Here is a 17,449-nt window from a genome sequence, read left to right on the forward strand (position 1 = left end):
GGATTGAACGGCCATGATATTTGAAAACTTTGTCAGCCCCGGGCTGATCAACAATAAAACTTGTTTCGAAGAAATCCGCTGTCCGTCTTGGCGCTCCGGGGATTTGATGACGCACTGTTTTGAAAACGCCGGAATTGAGAAGCTGAGTTTGCCCGCTGACCACGGCTCGGTGAGGTAATTGTGGCTTATTTCTGAATCTCACGTCCCTAGTTACATTGATGAGAAATGTAAGAAGCAAAAGAAAAACGTCTCGCCAATGGTCGCACGTGTACTTGAGACGAAGCGCAATGCTTGCTAAATGGGTGTTGCAAAAACGCGATTGGGAGCAGCAACGATCAGGAGATTACGGACTTGACAGACATAATCAGGTCTATTCGTAGTTACATGGTCTATTGTGGCCCATTTGCGGGTTAATGGTGCGAAACTTGGTTCCCCGTCGTTCAGACCCACAACCATCCTGACCGTATTGCTGGTGCCATGGCGGCTTTGACCGCACCATTTGTCCGACACTGCATGTGGTGATAGGTCAGGGGTCAATGAATTTCGTGGACAATAGTGTAGACGGGCGCCTTGCGGAGTTTATTCGACCGTAACGAAATCAGGATTCTCTGAGCCAAAACCAGCGCCTAGGACCGCAGGATCTCGCAACGGTCATCGCCATGCAAGGAAGTCAAAGATTTTCCGCAGATGGACATGGCAATCATGTTTGCTGTATGGTTTTGATCGCGTCATTTTCCTGCGAAGACGAAAGCATTTCATGTAACGAAGAGACCTGGAGAGCACAAACCTATGGGCTGTCAACATACTACGCACATGCAAAGCTCGTACCGACCCTCCTGTATTCAATCAAGCATTTAAGTTGCATTTTTGGCCAATTGTAGCGTTCACAACTAGGCGCGAAATTCATTTGGTGCATGGATCATGTTGTTATTTGCCTCGCTGTTTGCATGTTGCGGCATGCACTTGTGCTATGCTTAATCATGTAACATGTGGTGCCTCTCTGAATTAGCCCAACATTTCTGAAATTATCACACCTTTGATATATGCACGTATCGTGAATATATCTGAACAGCTCGTAACTCGGATCACTTAAGCCGCCCATACAATGTCACGGAGAACGCCCAGCCATGTTTGAAGAAACTTAGGCGGCTTATCTAATCCCATGAGCTGCTCTTTCGCTTCTGTGACGGCAGTCCGCCATAACGCTGTTGCTACGTAAGTGTGTAATCACACACGGAAGACACTCTTCTTTAAAGCTGGTTTATGTGGTAAAAACTCGAAAATCTCCCAATCTTCCCAAACATTGCCAAAAAATTGTCCGGGGGAAGGAGGGCCCGTACATCACAAGCAGGCTTCAGGCTTTGGCTGACAGCCAGGAACGAAGTAGCCTGCTGAGCCCGCGTTGGGAGAAAGACGGCAGGTGAATTTGCTGTGGGTGGCATCCAAAAGCTCCCATTCATCGACATTCAGCTAATTCGTTACAATTCGTCTCCTGGACCTTTCTTTTTTGCCAAAACAATTTGTCGTCGTACTACAGGGCGTTTTTGTCGTCTGCACGGTGCAAGGAGATTTATATCTCTATCTTATCTAAATTGCCATATAATCCCCGCCGGGCAAATCTCAGATATGATGGTATAAAATGTTTCAGTATTTGGGGCGTGTCGAAATATATTTACCTCGTGAGAATCTTAAAAGACGCATTTATCTACCCATCTATCGGTGTATCTATCTATCGATCTCATTCTCTACCTATATATCCATATCTACTTATCTATCTATAGGTATTAAAGAGATGGATTAAATAAGTAAATGTATATATATATATATATATATATATATATATATATATATATATATATATACTCAAATACAATTTAAACCAACTTTGACAAGCGGTTAGCTTATTGCTAACGTAGTTTGTTCATGGCTCTCCAAAACTCATCCATAAACACAACAAGATGTTTTAAAATCCTATCAGATTCAAACTGTTATTCTTTTGTAAGATGTATTCCAAACAACGTGATTTGATTGCTTTCTTGGGATATGTGGCCGCACTAGCAGTGAGTGCTGTGCGAACCACTAACCCTTACCATCCGATCGTGAAATCCAGGACGGCAGAATTTTGTGGCGAACGTACCGCAATGCCCGACACGTCCGCCATGCCCTGTGACGTCATCTGACCTTAAGCACAGCCGCCACCACCGGTCAACAGGCCATCCCAGTTGAGGGGACTAGTGAGCACCTAAAGTGACCTCGAACCCGCCCCGCCACGCGCGCCTGAATCGTAAGGCAGCCAGTCTAACCAATGGAGCTATGGGGAGGACATTTCTGGGGAAGATTGCGGCAGTTCAAGCGTTGTGCACTTTTCTACTGACTGATGAATGGCTGTGAAGTCGAAGGCTCGGTGCTTGCTACTGATCGTCTTTTGGTTACTGTTGATGTAATCAGCAGGGTACCTTTCACGTCCGCTTTCGGAGATGACATAAATGACATGCCATGGCCGTTGAACGCCTCGTAAAAAAGCTAAAGCTTATTCATGTAATCTATGTCTCTGTGTCGGACAGAAATGGACAGATTACCAGCTGATGTGGGACGAGTCGGACTACCGTGGCATCCAGGTGCTGCGCCTGCCCCCCGACAAGGTGTGGAAGCCTGACATCGTGCTCTTCAACAAGTGAGTGCCCAGCCAGCGTCCTCGGTGCCGCGCGTCATCCGCTGAGACTAACTGCCGGATAGGCATGCCAGGCGTGCAGACAGTCATTAAGCCGGCGCCATGGTACCACGCAGTTTGTCCGGCACAATTCGCACAATTCATTCGTGATGGTAATGCTTGGAATCATTCGCATCTGTCGTATGGTGTGAGAGACGGGATTGGTGGAGGCAGCCCTTAGCTGGCCTTAGTCGTCTTCAATGAATGGTGACGACTTTTAAAAAAAGGAAATGCGAATGTCTGCCTAGCTGGCTGGCGCTTGAACATATTTGAGCTCGTGGTTTTAGGTGGATATTTGGAAAGGACAAGTGCCACATTTAGTTCAAGATTAGACCGTTGCCGGATGTATCTATATAAGGCATGTCTGATTCTGGTGGCGGTGCCAATGTCCTCGAAATTGCACTGAAAATCAGGTTTTCACTTTCGAATCACGTCTTTTTCCCAGAAAACTCTTCCGTCTGCTTTTGCTGCTAATAAATATAAAAGTTTCTTTCTGTCCACCAAAATGTAGTTCGTTCTATTCGGTTTCGACCAAAACGTTTGAACTATGGACTTTGTGATCAATCTGCTTTTTCATCTCGTTTTAATACAAATATGCAACTCACTTTACTAACTCCAATGGCTGGCAGCTGTAACCTCGCACCTTCCACGCTGGTTTCCTCGAGACTGACCTAAAATTCACCGTTTACATTTAAAATCGCGATTTTCCTAGAGCGCTACCATCTTCCTTTGTTGCTCATCACTATAAAAGTTCCTTCCATTGAACAAGGTCAACCTTGGTGATTGTATCCATCAGCAGCCCACATGTTCGGAAAATAGGGCTTATGACCGACCTGCTGTTTTTCTTGTCTTCATGCAAATATGCTTTTCAGTTCCTTCATATCCAGTGGTCCACCCGTTGGCCACTTCGACCGATTCTGACCGTGACTTGATTTCTAAACCAATAGCATCGTCAGAGTCCCCCCCAACGAATCGCTCGGGGGCTTCCAAATTTCTACTCTGTGGGCGATTAGCAGCCAGCGATCTGATGGTTGTAGTGATACTGGAGGTGCGGTTGACCTTGTCTGGCTTTGGTTGGCTGCTTATCATAGAAAATTAATCCAAATAAGTCGCCTGCACTTTACTTTTGGGAACTCACGCGAGCATTCTAGTGGCGTTCCCGGTCAAAACCAACTTTGGTAATACCTTGGTTGTTTTTTCTGGACCTCCAAACGAAATATTTTTCATAATCAATGCCATGCACGTTCACAGCTGCTCAATAATTTCGCACCAAAGATAAAATATCATAGCTAAACGCTCAACTGAACCGAAAGCTCTACGACCCCTTGGTGTCAAAATTGATGGAAATTACGGCGTAGTTTACATCAGGCACCTGGCTACCTTAAAATGAAGGACTGTTTGACATGCGTCTTTGTTATGCGTGTCTCATTTTTGTATACATCATTTGAAGTCACGTCTTCTGCGTTTCCCCACGATGAGTGTGATTCGGATGGTTCTCGCCTCCATACAGATGACAGCGCCCTATTTCTCCAGGCCATCTATCATCATATCCTTAGCCTTCTTGTTGTGTTGTCAATATGTGGCTCCTTTGTCAACGGGACCGTTTATCATCTCGTCGTGCCTGAGCGATGATGCGCTATATGCCGTAACCCCGAGCCAGTAATTGCATCAATCAATCACGCCATCATTAGCGGCGTAACGTGCTTGTGCCTCGCGCCGCGCCGGCCTCTGGCGGGTGATGCCACCTGGTCTTCTGACGGGGTGACGTCACCGGGCATCTGACGGGTGACGTCACCCGGCCCTCTGACGGGGTGACGTCACGGGGCCTGTGACAGTGTGACGTCAACTGGTCTTCTCACCACAGTGCCGACGGCAACTACGAGGTCCGCTACAAGTCTAACGTGCTGGTGCACCCAAACGGAGAAGTGCTGTGGATCCCACCTGCTATCTACCAGGTACGGGCGGCGACGGGCCGGCTTCAGAAGGCGGGGCTCGTGCACGTGATTTGGCACAACAATCTGCAGAATCTGCGCTGCTGCGCACCCTGGGTGATGCACTATGGGTCATCTTGCGTTCGTAAGTGGGCCTAAATCAAAAGTGGAAACCCGTAGAAATGAAATATTCGGCGTGTAGACATGTTGCAAGCTGAATGGAGAGTTGTGAATTTATCGTTGTATTCTAATATCGCTCTGCCGATTTGTTTGAACCAATCCGCCAAAGCCGCCATTACAGATATGTGCCTGGTTCCTGATGGCCGGGTTCCGGAACCAGAAAGGACCCAGGATCCACCCTTATATTTAGTCGAAGGATCGAGCAAGAACCAAGATCCATCCTGGCAATATCGTGGTTGGTTGAAAAATCCAGCAGGAACCAAGATCCATGGTTTTATTTTGTGTAAAGAATCAGTGGAAACCAGGATCCAGGATGTTGGTTTGTGGAAAGAACCAGCCGGAACCAGGATCCAGGGTTTTGTTTTGCTGAAAAAAGCAGTGGAAACCACGATCCGTGGTTTTGTTTTGTCGAAGGAACCAGTGGAAAACCAAAACCAAAACTGGGAACCAGGCAGATATCTGGTTGTCAAGCAGGCTTCGGCTTTGTTTACATGCGAGAAAATGGAAGAGATGTGTTTCAGCTTTACAAAGCTGTTATATTTATTCCAGTGCACTATTCTGTTCAAAAAGCAAGACACTCGGCTACCAAGACTCTTGGGGACACATTTGTACGAGCGTTACCGGAATGAAATAGGCATGTCGCGTTCCGCGCTATTTTTGCGCGTTTTTTTTTGTGTGCTAGATATAGGCATTCGGTTTCAACCCAACAGAAACATCCTGCACAGACTTATGCGAACAAAGGTATCGAGCTACAGTTGACGCATGCTTTGGCGGCCTGTCACCCGGCGGACGAAGCAGTAATAACTACGCTGGTGACCGGACAATGCTCATTGAAACTTGAAAGACACAAAACGCTTGCTTTTGTGAAGTAGGAAAGTTACGTGTGATGCAGCTAGCGACTTACCAAGTACATGTATGATAAAACTTTCACAGGTATAGCTGTGCACAGTGCGCATGAAAGCAAGCAGTGTAAGCAGCCTTCATTTTCGCTAGCTCTTAGCTTTCAACCTTCAACTTTTTCCCTTTGGCTCCCATTTCAAGCCACACTCTTCTCTCCCTCTCCCTCTCTTTCTTCCCCTCTCTGTCTCTCTGTCTCTCTCTCTCTCCCTCCCTCTCTCTCTCTCTCTCTCATATCTCTCTCCCTCTCTCTTTCTCTCCCTCTTTCTCTCTCTCTACCTATCTATCTATCTCTCTTTTTCTGTTGTCCCGTGTGGGTAGCAATCTCCTGTGCCGTCTTCATCAGAGTCGGCCCGGGGTCATAAAACACCTGTGGCTAGTTTCCCTGCCCGTGAACTGCGGGGTCAGATTGCCTGCGGGTGCCTTACGGCAACCTGTAAATCGGCAATTGGTTTGCGTGTCTGCCAGGAGCACTCGGCAGCGCCGCGTTTGTCGCCACGTCACGGAGGTGCCTTGTGACGTTTATTCAGGTAAACGGTGGATGCAGAGCTATACCAGAAGCACAGGTGAGATCTTGCTCCGAAGTCTGCGGTGTGAGTATCGCGAAGATCGAGCAACGCACGCGGTTACTGAAAACGCGTTGACAATCTCAGATAAAAATGTGTGAAAACAAACAGGCACACTGAGGTTTTGGCCGGAATACGAAAAGAGACTGAAGACGAAAATGTTGCCGGAGGATCCCCAGTTTCATCCGTCGGTGGTCGGCGCCCCTACGTTCCAGTGAAAAGGGCACGAGCCTTTAAAACGATGCGACAAAATCTCCTGCCAGGCACTCGGCAGATAGGATTCATGCGGCAAAACGGCGAATTCGAAAGGAAGAACAAACCGACCCGGCGTTCATCTGAGAATGGTCACTCCGAACGCGAGCAAGGTCAACACATGTCCGACGTCCGTTCCAAGACTAAAGTTAGTCTCCTCAGCCGATGATGTGATAAGGGGGCCCCAACTGCCTTTTTTGGGCGACATTTCACCCAATCGACGTGCGACTTACGCGGCACTCAACAAAGGATAAGCAAGCCTTCGCAAACATGGCGACCGCCGCCGGGGCCACCGGGTCAACGGGCGCCTGATCTGACACCCGAATGTTGCACAGGAAGCCATGATGCCTGGATATCCAGCCGGCGCTGAGAATTCCGGCGCCTGAAACAGCCGAGCTGTTCGTGAGCCTCTGGCCGCGGCACTGGATGCCGTGTCTGGGCGCTGAGTACCACACCATAGAGCAGCTATCATTGTCGCGCTTTCCCGCCCACTCGGACTCTTCAGGAAGGACGCGCAACAGTCCCGCAATAAGGAACTGACAACGTACCGTGTGGGAAACGTTAGAAAAGGCTAGCCTACATGACGTCGCCGACCAGATCGCGCACCTATTGGACAAGAGTAACCTCATCACCAGCTCGTAGGTGAGCAGCGGAAGGTGACAGGGCATTATTAGAAGAGGCACCCGCCGTCGTACAATAGAATCCTCTAGGAGTCTCACAAAATCTGGTAGAAGCTAACACAGGCGACACCGACTCCGACTAGACAGGTTTCCAATCAGCGAGTATATATGTGTGCCTCGTTATACGTAGCGCGTATGAACCATATGATTTTTAACATCGTCAGTAGTTTAGAAATAACGTTACACTCGAATTTAGCGGGTGAAATCCCCCCTTACACAAGCTAAATTCCAAGAAACCTTGTCAGGCATGGTATCTCAGTTCAACCACCTTGATTTAAGCCTGGGGAAGTCAATGATGTGACGTTTACGATACAGAGTGCAGACTCTGAATTAGCATGGAAAGCTGCCTTCAATCACTTGTTTTGAGCGATTTATGCCAACTCGCTGAATAACACTGCTGAAGGTAATCTTACCCATAGTGCGTTGGAACACCAATCTGAGTAATTTGATACAAAACGCTACGTGACACGGAGCTTGTGCTTGGAACATCTCCCGGCGACATGAGTTGGCTGTATTTGTTTCGTCTCGTGAAGAGAGCTACTGGTCTTCGATATTATCGACCTCAGCATCTCACAGAATGGTGCTGAGCGCCCTAAGCCATGCGCGCTGATTCCATTCTTTACTGCCATTCAAGCCATTCTCACGAAAGTAGAGAACATTACTGTGACCGGCCCCATTTGCCGTTCAGCATCAAAATTTAACACATGGTGGTGTTCCATCCGGGGATTCGGCGCGGATTTATCGTAAAGCGCCCTGGTGGCGAAGCTGTTTGCAGAGCAGCCAGCCAGCATTATCCATGTAACCTTGAAACAAATCGCAAGCATAGAACCACATCTCTCAAACAGGCTAAAGTCCCGGTCTGGAGTCGGGACGGCCGGCGGGCCTCCCCGCGCCCACCTCGCGTTAGTCGCCCGCCACCGGCAGGGGAGGGATAGAGTAAGGAGGGAAGGGGAGGGGACGGAGGGCGGACAGCCGCGGCTGCCTATTGCCGAGTGCGCCGGCGACATTTCATTCACAGGCGGCCAGCCATTTGGCGCAGTCGGCCGCGACCGTCCAGCCGCTGCCGCCGCCGTCTCGCCCGCGAACGCGTTGTCATGGAGACGGTCGGGCGGCGCGTCGCTTTGAAGAGGCGAGGGGCTATTGATCTGGTAACGCCAGCCGTGTGCCATATTGACACAGGGTGAGATGCGACTGCCCGGGGCGCCGAGCAGTGCGTGGCGCGATAAGGAAGGAGTGGATCGCCTCGCGCCGCCCACCGCACCGACTAATTATTCGCGCCGACGGATCGACGGCCGCCGTCCAGGCCCGGCCCGGCGCCGGCCGGTGCCCGCGACGGCTGTGGGGCGATAGTCTGTAGTGCGCCGCAACTGCCTCATCTGGCCGCTGCGGCCTCGAGATTAGGGGATCGGCCTCCTGCGGCCGTGACCCGGATATGGCCGGAGGCGATCCGCCGGCGCGCCCTCAGCGCAGCCGTAACACCGGGCCGGCGATTTTCTCCTCCTGGGTGGGAGGGCGAGAGACATTGATGAAGGGAGGCGGAGGGCGGAAGGAAGAGATCCATGGCGGGAGGGGTATGGGTAGGAGGATAAATTGCTGGGAAGAGGAAGTGGGAAAAGTGGAGGGGAAGTGGCATGGTAAAGAAAATAATCATTTTTGAAGCGCTTTTAGCGCTTTGGACGTTTTCACAGCACCTCGTCACGCGGCCAAAAAACGAGTGACGAAAGCATTAAAACGTACTACATTGCTGTTTATCACATTTCTGAACCGACCGGCCTCCGCGCTGAGCAGCGAATTCGGAAGCGCTTTGCCCCCACTCACTGACCGTGGCGTATCGTCCATTAATAGTGGTGCCGTGCAATAACCGCGCCGGCGGGGACCGCGTCATTGGGGCCAGTCGTTGCCTGCGACCCGGGCTCTGAATCAGCTTGGCCCGTGGAAGTTGTCCGATTCTTTGGTGTGCTGCCGGACAAACGGCCTCTTGAACCTCGCTGAACAGCGCTGCGTCTCACATAACTTTGGGCCGGCGTCTGCGGCAGGGCCGGCTGGCGGCGGAGCCCCGCCGGCGTCCCCGGTCCCCCCTCCCCGTCCCGGTCCGCAGCGTCCCCCCCCCCGCCCACCCGGAGCGCGCGGTGGGTGTGGCCTGTCGGAGCGGGCCTCCGGAGAAGCTCCGCAGAACCCTGCACAGTCTGCTCACGCCGGCTGAGCGGCGGCAGACGTGGACGCGAGCGACTTCATAGGCGAATCCAGCACACAGTAGCGGAAGAGAATTTCGGAGCTTAGAATACTTCGCTAGTTCTCTGGAAACCAATTCAAGGAGGGTGATTTTCGGCGTTTTCTTCGGAAGGAGCTTCTGTCACGTCCGTCGCCCTTTCGATCCGTCCCGGGGTACCTCCAGAAGGACCTGATAATCTACGCCCGCCCCTCCCCTTCTTCGCCGCGTGTGTGTGGGTGCGCGGAGGGGGGGGGGGGGCTGTGGTCAATGGGCATGTGTCTCCAGAGAGGGCCGCGCTGAGCCCCGCCCTCCGTCGCGCCCGGCCGTCCTTGTGGTGGCCTCATTGATTATGTACGCAGCCCGCTGGTATGCCATCTGACAGGCAATTCTTGACGCATATTACTGGCAGACATTCGTGGGACGCCGTGGGGGGACGCCGCCGGCGAACCGCGGCGCTAGAAGCATGATCAAGTCTTCGTTTATTTGGTTTCAAATGGGCCGAGCGGTGGAGCAAGAAAGCGGCTCAGGCTGCCGGAAAATAGCCTGATCTATTACTCTGTATAGATCCAGCTAAGCGGAAATGCCCTCTGGACAAAGGCAGCGCTGCCGCACGAAGGCGCATGCTGCCACGGCGGGTGCAAGAAAAGCCGCACCGTCGTCGCCGTCGGCGGCGGCGGCGGCGGCGGTGGCGGCGGCGGCGCCGGACGGATATTTTCGCCGCGTCGTGCCGACAATTTCCAGCTGTCGGCCGCTGTCGGCCGAATGTTTGTGTCGCCGCGCGCCGCCGGAGTGACACCCGATTCCGACACGAGAGTGTGCCGCGTTCATTAGCTTCCGGGCGCGGCTGGGCGCGAGAAATAGTGAAATGAAACGACGCACCCCGCCTGGAAACGAAAACAGGGACTCCGTGTGAATGCTGCCTCTTCCACGTTTGTGGTTCATATATGATATGTAGTGAGACAAATTTTCCATTGAGGTATATGGTGTCCCCGGCGGGTGATTTGAAAGCTAGTAACTTGATACGTGAATTCAACAAAATTTGTAAACGTCTCTGTGAGGCCAGAGCTTCGCCTGAGGCACAAGAGCTTACCGCCTCCTTGCCTCAGCAAGCAACCGAACATTAAGTACTCGTCGTCAGTCTTGCTCTGTGACACCGTCCAGCCTATTCGGGTGGAAGAATTCCGATTACCCGTGCCATGGCTTATGCGCATGCGACGAGGGATGACCATATGCAGATATTGGTAGGTGTCTTCATCCCCTGCGCGCAGTTCCTGAACCGCCTTTTCATTGAATCTTATGTCCATCTTCCAGGCTCCCCGCTCCCCTTCCCCTCCAACAGGCTCAGCCATCCGGGCACTCTCTTCGGGCTCGCCGGTTTCACAGCCTCACGGACATTCTGTTGCGGACAGGAATTTAATCGCCGGTGACGTGGCACGCACACCAGCCGTGTTCTGCTGTAAACAAAGCTCGAAGGGATCAGCTTTGTCGACGGCTGGCACGCCGGAATCTCATTAAATCCTGCCCCCGAGAGGCGACTAATGACACAGATGCAGCTGTCCTCTTAATGAAGCGCCGACAGGAGGCAGGCGTAATCGAATGGCAGTCCGCGTATGCTGTGCTGATAAGAACACTGGCGGAAGATGCTGAATTTTGCCGCCGCCTCCGTCAAAGTAAAGGCAAGCGAGGACTGTCGACTGCCATATGTTTTAATCGCAACGACTTAGACGGCTCGGTCCGCCCCTGGCTGGCTCTAACTGCGCTTCGTCTGCTTCTCCCCAGAGCTCGTGCACGATCGACGTCACGTACTTCCCGTTCGACCAGCAGACCTGTGTCATGAAGTTCGGCTCGTGGACCTTCAACGGCGACCAGGTGTCGCTGAAGCTCTTCAACAATAAGGAGTTCGTCGACCTCTCCGACTACTGGAAGTCGGGCACCTGGGACATCGTCGAAGTGCCCGCCTACCTCAACCATAAGAACCAGACCTCCCCGAAGGAAACGGACATCACGTTCTGGATCACGATCCGGCGCAAGACGCTCTTCTACACGGTGAACTTGATCCTGCCCACGGTGCTGATCTCGTTTCTGTGTGTGCTCGTGTTCTATCTACCGGCCGAGGCGGGCGAGAAGGTCACCCTGGGAATCAGCATCCTGCTCTCCCTGGTCGTGTTCCTGCTGCTCGTCTCAAAGATCCTGCCGCCGACGTCGCTGGTGCTGCCGCTCATCGCCAAGTACCTGCTCTTCACCTTCGTGATGAACACTGTCAGCATCCTGGTGACTGTGGTTATAATCAACTGGAACTTTCGGGGGCCGCGCACCCACCACATGCCAAACTGGATACGCGTCGTCTTCCTCAAGTATATGCCTATTTTCTTATTTATGAAGCGTCCGAAAAAGACTCGCTTGCGGTGGATGATGGAGGGCCCGGGTGCGGGGCCGGCCGGCGGGCCGCCGGGCGGGCACGTGCCCTCCTACAGCAGCCCCGACCTGTCGGCCAAGTACACCAAGCCCAAGATGGAGGCCATGGAGCTCTCCGACCTGCACCACCCCAACTGCAAGATCAACCGCGGCGGGCTGGAGCCGCCTTCGGACATGCGGCGCGACAGCGACGCCTCCGACTCCGTCTTCCTCACGGCTGAGGCCTACAAGGCCACCGAGGCCGTCGAGTTCATCGCCGAGCACCTGCGCAATGAGAACGAGTACATCCAGGTGAGGGTGGCGCGCTCGCGGCCCGAGCAGCCATCGCTCGGGGCTCGCCTGTGTTCGCGCGGTCGGGCAGCGGGGTCGGCCGTCGAGATCTAGGGTTGGGGAGAAGCGTCTTTTTGAATGTCGGTGCAGTAGGGGGAGTCAGCGGAATTTTAAATCTCTCTGAAAGGTCCGATAACTCTATTTAAGACTCAGAAACATGGGTGAAGGGTGTTGAAGGCTTGAAATGTTCTGCCTATTGATCAGACCATTTGGTTTCGTTCACGTCTTGGCTTCGGAATTGGCTGGTGATCAGCTGCGGCGCACAATGTTCGATGGTAACGCACGAAGCTGGGGACGAGGTCGACCTCGTTAAAGGCTGCTGTCAGCACCGCGCGTTCTGTTTGTTACCACGCCGCTCCGTCTTGTGGAGCAGGCGTTCTAGCGGCCAATGGCTGAAATGTCTGCGTTCTGAGCTTGTGATTCTCAACCTTGAAACGTTTCTATGTGACCACTCTTTACGCGCTAGAGCGGTGATCCTTCGACCCGTAAATCGCACCTTCATCTCCCGTCTGATCTTGCGCCGGCCCACAGATTCGCGAGGACTGGAAGTACGTCGCCATGGTGATAGACCGGCTTCAGTTGTACCTCTTCTTCGCGGTAACGACAGCTGGAACCATCAGCATCCTCATGGACGCTCCTTTCATCTTCGAGTACGTCGACCAAGACAAGATTATCGACATCTACCAAGGCCGGTAGACAGCCACCGCCGCACTGGGGGCAGACCGCCACTTCGTCACAACAGGCGTCGTCCTCCGGCCACTTCTGTGCCCACCGCCAGCGCGCCCGCCGTGGGGTCGCCGTCGTCACGGCCTGTCGGTGACGTCTGCAGGCTGTGGCGTGGTCCATCGGTGACGCCTGCAGGCTGTGGTGTGGTCCGTGGGAACCCGGACGAGTGTTGGTGCGCTGCTGCCGATGTTGGCCGGCGGATTCTGATGACTGTGCTCCGGCCAAGCAGCATCAGGACCGGCAGACCCGAGCTAGCTGCTGCTGCTCCTGCTAGCCGCTGTGGTGTGGTGAGTGTTTTCGATGAGTGTTGCGTACAACCGGGAGGTGAATCACCTTGAACTGAAAAGGGCAATCGCGGGATTGCAAGCTCATAACAACCGAGGCAGATGGCAGGTGTGCTCGCGAGAATTCACTGGCTGCGACAATTCCAAACATCAACCGAAATCCACCCATGGTGTTGTCGTGCGGATTCGCTTGGTAAGCGTGTAATCACCACTCAAACCTCCACCGCTAACCGACGTAGACACGCATGGGAACACATCATGAGCGTGCAGTATCGGCCAACCACCCCTCGACGCCAGCAAGCTTACTGAACTGAGACTAAGGGCAGCGCGACAGGCGGGCTTCCACACGGGCTAGCCGGAGCGCATGAGTGCCCTGCACGTTGTGCGCATACAAGCGGCAGTGATGCACCAGCGTGGCTCTGCTCATTTCGCCCCACCCCGCCCGCCGGTTAGCGGGGCCGCCCAGTGGCGCCGCCGAGCCCGCCGGCGTCTCGCGCGGTGGCGGCGTCAGTCGCCAGCTAGTCAATATCGAGGTAACCGCCGCCGCTAGACTAGCCGACCCGTGTAGCGTAGCGTAGCAGATTCTTCGGTGCGAGGAACACTTGGTGGGTTGCGTAGCCGTTAAAAGGAAATGCTCAATGCCTGCCGCGGTGGCGGCCGGCGCGTCAGCGCTGCGGTCCGCATCCAAACACGCCGACCCGTGCGGCCGCGGAGGCCGGCTTCATTTTTTACAGAATACGGGTGTGCTGTTGTTGGTGAGATTGCGCCGTGCAGCGCGACTGCTGCTGATTGCCGAGGCGGTGACTGCCGACACGTTAGACCTTTATCCAGCGGCGGAGAGCGCGGCTCGTCGTCCGCTGATTGGTGGAGGCGGTGGTCACGTCAGTCGGTGCTGCAGGACTCGCCGGCTGTCGGCGGCTGCCGGCGGCGCCGACGGCGCCACCCTGCGTGGAATGCCTATTTTCGAGCGAGAGCACTTTGGTTGGTGCATTTCCTGTGACGTCAAAACAGCGCGGGCCATTGCTATGACGTCACGTGAATGCAGTGTGATGACGTCATCGCTGTCTGCGGGCCGCCACTCCGACTGCAGTCGTGGCGCTGCCGACTATATCAATGTGTCTGGACAATGCCAACCATTGAGTATCATCAGATGGCAGATTTCAGTTGGATTTAGTAGTTTTCCCATTGGAGCCGCTGTTCCAGGACTAAGCGATGCTGACCGCGCTGACACTGCGGCCGTCGCTGACATTGACCTACGCCCGGAACATGTCAGCACCGTCAGCTGCGTGGTGTGGTGGGCGGTGTGGCGCAAGTAACTGGCGGCTGTCCGATGGAGCACGTCGCGTTTTTGCAATTTCTGGTCTGGTGTTGTTCATCTGCGAGCGGAACTGTGTGTGGCCTGGTGGCTCGGCGCTTTCACTGGGCGTGAAATATAATGAGGGAAGCATGCTCCACGCGCCCAGCAGTCAAAAGTCGACTCATCTGGTGGAAGCCACCGCGTGTCGCGTCAGACTAGTCAAATCTCATCTCCGGCATAGGTACAGGGAAATTAGACCAGAGAAAAGCAGTGCCACGGCCACGCGTTCGCGCCGACGCACGGCAATCAACCAAAGCCAGCCAGCGTTCGCAGGATTGCCCGATTGGATATCCGGATTGAATATCCGGATTGGATATCCGGATTGAATATCCGGTTGGATATTCGGATTGAATATCCGAATTCGTACGCACTTGAACCAGCTTTCAAATCACGCAGGTCCTTAGCCACCGGCCTATGCAGCCGCACGCGACCGCTTCGGGTCGCCATCCGACATTGCTCAAAGAATGGCTTACTACACAGGTCCATAACGTTTCCTTTGACCGCCTTCGCGCGACCGCGACCGGGCGGCGCCCGCGTGCGCTCGCGGGCACCGCGCGCCGCTCACGGCCACCAGCCGTCGTGCGCTTGCTGCCCGGTGGCTGGATGGCGGCTCGCCGACGCGGGGCACGCGGCGCTTGGTGTTCGGTGGCCCGTGGCGCTGCGGCGCGACAGCCGCGAGGCGCGCGGACCGTTCGGAGCGGCGGAGCTCGCTACTGCGCCGCGTGCATCGGCGGGTGTCTGTGTGGTGTGCGCGCAAGTGCGACCGTTGGGTGCAGACGTCAACACGTTTTGTACCGTAGTGTAAGTAAAGTCTGTTGTTTAAGCAATAAATAACGTGAAAACCGACCTGCCAGCTGTCTTCCGGAAGGGCATCTTTGGTCGTTGCGAAGATACGGCGATGAACGGATGCCACGCCGCTGCACGCGAGTATCACCCACACTAAGCTTCACTGAACAGCGTATCGTCGGACTGGAATACTGCGTATGTCATCAAAAGTCAGATGCTGTTCGAGTGAAACGGTGCCTGACCTTGAATATGTGGGTCTAGATGCCGTTTTCGGTGACGTGCAGTGTGATTTTGTCACCTTCGTTGACAAATGACTCTATTTGAGAGCTCTCTGAACATCAATTTAGGACAGAAACACGTGTTTGCTTACTTTGTGGGTTAGTGTAGCCCTCTCTCCTCTTAAATCCGCAAATCATTTTGTGGATCTGCGTGCCTGATTAAAACAGTATATCTTAAGACTAATCAATGTTTCAAGACATTGTTCATGATCATTCGTATGACCATATTTGTCCCCTAATGATTGGTGACTGTCCTCTTTTAACCCGCACCTGGTATATTAATGGTCGGCTATTTTCAGCATGAGAAGCCGCCGCACCCTACTAATTATGTTGTCAGCGCCAACGATATTGCCAATGAGTTGCTTATTCCAGTTGTGGGTGTAAAAATGCACCTAACATTTGATATGAATCTCTCTCTTTCCTCGCTACCCGCGAGAGCTTCCTGCTCCACTCAGCCCCGCTCGCTTCTCGCTACTCGCACTCTCCCCTCAATATCAGCTCTCTCCTATCTCTCGTCTCTGCTCCTCATTCCTCTCCTTTTGAGATATTCCATCGTTAGCGCTATCTCGCTCTCTCTCTCTCTCTACTGTCTACTCTCAGACAGTGGCCCTCTTATCTCTCCGTCTCTCCGATCTAGACTCTCTCTCTAGCTCTCTCTAGAGTCTAGCGTCTCTCTCTCTCTCTCTATTGATCTCTCTACTCGCTCTCTCTATCTTATCTCTCCTCTCTCTCTCTCTACTCTCTCTCTCTCTCTCTCTCTCTCTCTCCTCTTCTCTTCTCTCTCTCTGCTCTCTCTCTCTCTCTCTCTCTCTCTCTCCTCTCTCTCTCTCTCCTCTCTCTCTCTCTCTCTCTCTGTCTCTCTCTATTTCTCTGAATGTGTACATATTTCCGTACGCCAAATATGAGAGAGAGAGATGGCAGCCCGCGACAGGATGTGCGATCGCATGCGATCACGTTTTATTCAGCCCATGCCTTCAGTTCATACAAATTCTAGCAAAGTCCGAGGTCCGGTAATCAGTAACGTGCGACAGCCGACGACGTTGGACGCTGGTTGCACCACTGAGTAGGACAAGGCGGACTTCCACAATCATTTCATTCAAGGATCAGCCATTTTGGATCATGTTAAGGTATGCAAGCCATGTAAGCTCTAAGTGCGCCGTAAGCAAGCTTTTAAAGCAATGTAAGTTAAGCTCTGTCGTTGCTGCATACTTATGAAAAGGGACGCTATAGGAATATCAGCTTGTTTTGTCACGTCTTGTGTGCGTGTGCGTGCGTGCGTGCGTTTTTGTGTGTGTCTGTGTGTATGTGTACGTGTGTGTGTGGTGTGTGGTGTGTGTGTGTGTGTGTGTGGTGTGTGTGTGTGTGTGTGTGTGTGTGTGTGTGTGTGTGTGTGTGTGTGTGTGTGTGTGTGTGTGTGTGTGTGTGTGTGTGTGTGTGTGTGTGTGTGTGTGTGTGTGTGTGTGTGTGTGTGTGTGTGTGTGTGTGTGTGTGTGTGTGTGTGTGTGTGTGTGTGTGTGTGTGTGTGGTGTGTGTGTGTGTGTGTGTGTGTGTGTGTGTGTGTGTGTGTGTGTGTGTGTGTGTGTGTGTGTGTGTGTGTGTGTGTGTGTGTGTGTGTGTGTGTGTGTGTGTGTGTGTGTGTGTGTGTGTGTGTGTGTGTGTGTGTGTGGTGTGTGTGTGTGTGTGTGTGTGTGTGTGTGTGTGTGTGTGTGTGTGTGTGTGTGTGTGTGTGTGTGTGTCATCATACGAGACGCTACCCGACATTGTTGGAAGCCTTTCGGGTACCGGTGAAGTGGCATCGCCTGATCCTGACAGGGTCACGATGAAGGCATTGTTGAACATCCAGTA

General features: G+C 53.2%; 1 protein-coding gene across 1 annotated transcript; it reads left to right on the forward strand.

The window, feature by feature from the left end:
- The first annotated feature begins 2,141 nt into the window (after positions 1-2,141).
- LOC119102893 (acetylcholine receptor subunit beta-like 1) lies at positions 2,142-13,625 on the forward strand. The gene is made up of 5 exons (XM_037226343.1): positions 2,142-2,166; positions 2,530-2,674; positions 4,575-4,665; positions 11,208-12,134; positions 12,705-13,625. Exons 1-5 carry the CDS (start codon positions 2,142-2,144, stop codon positions 12,867-12,869), a joined length of 1,353 nt encoding a protein of 450 aa, XP_037082238.1. The 3' UTR covers positions 12,870-13,625.
- Positions 13,626-17,449: the final 3,824 nt, after the last annotated feature.

Source organism: Pollicipes pollicipes, unplaced genomic scaffold (assembly GCF_011947565.3).
Source record: "Pollicipes pollicipes isolate AB1234 unplaced genomic scaffold, Ppol_2.1 Scaffold_5724;HRSCAF=6776_pilon_pilon_pilon, whole genome shotgun sequence".
Lineage (NCBI taxonomy): Eukaryota > Metazoa > Arthropoda > Thecostraca > Pollicipedomorpha > Pollicipedidae > Pollicipes > Pollicipes pollicipes.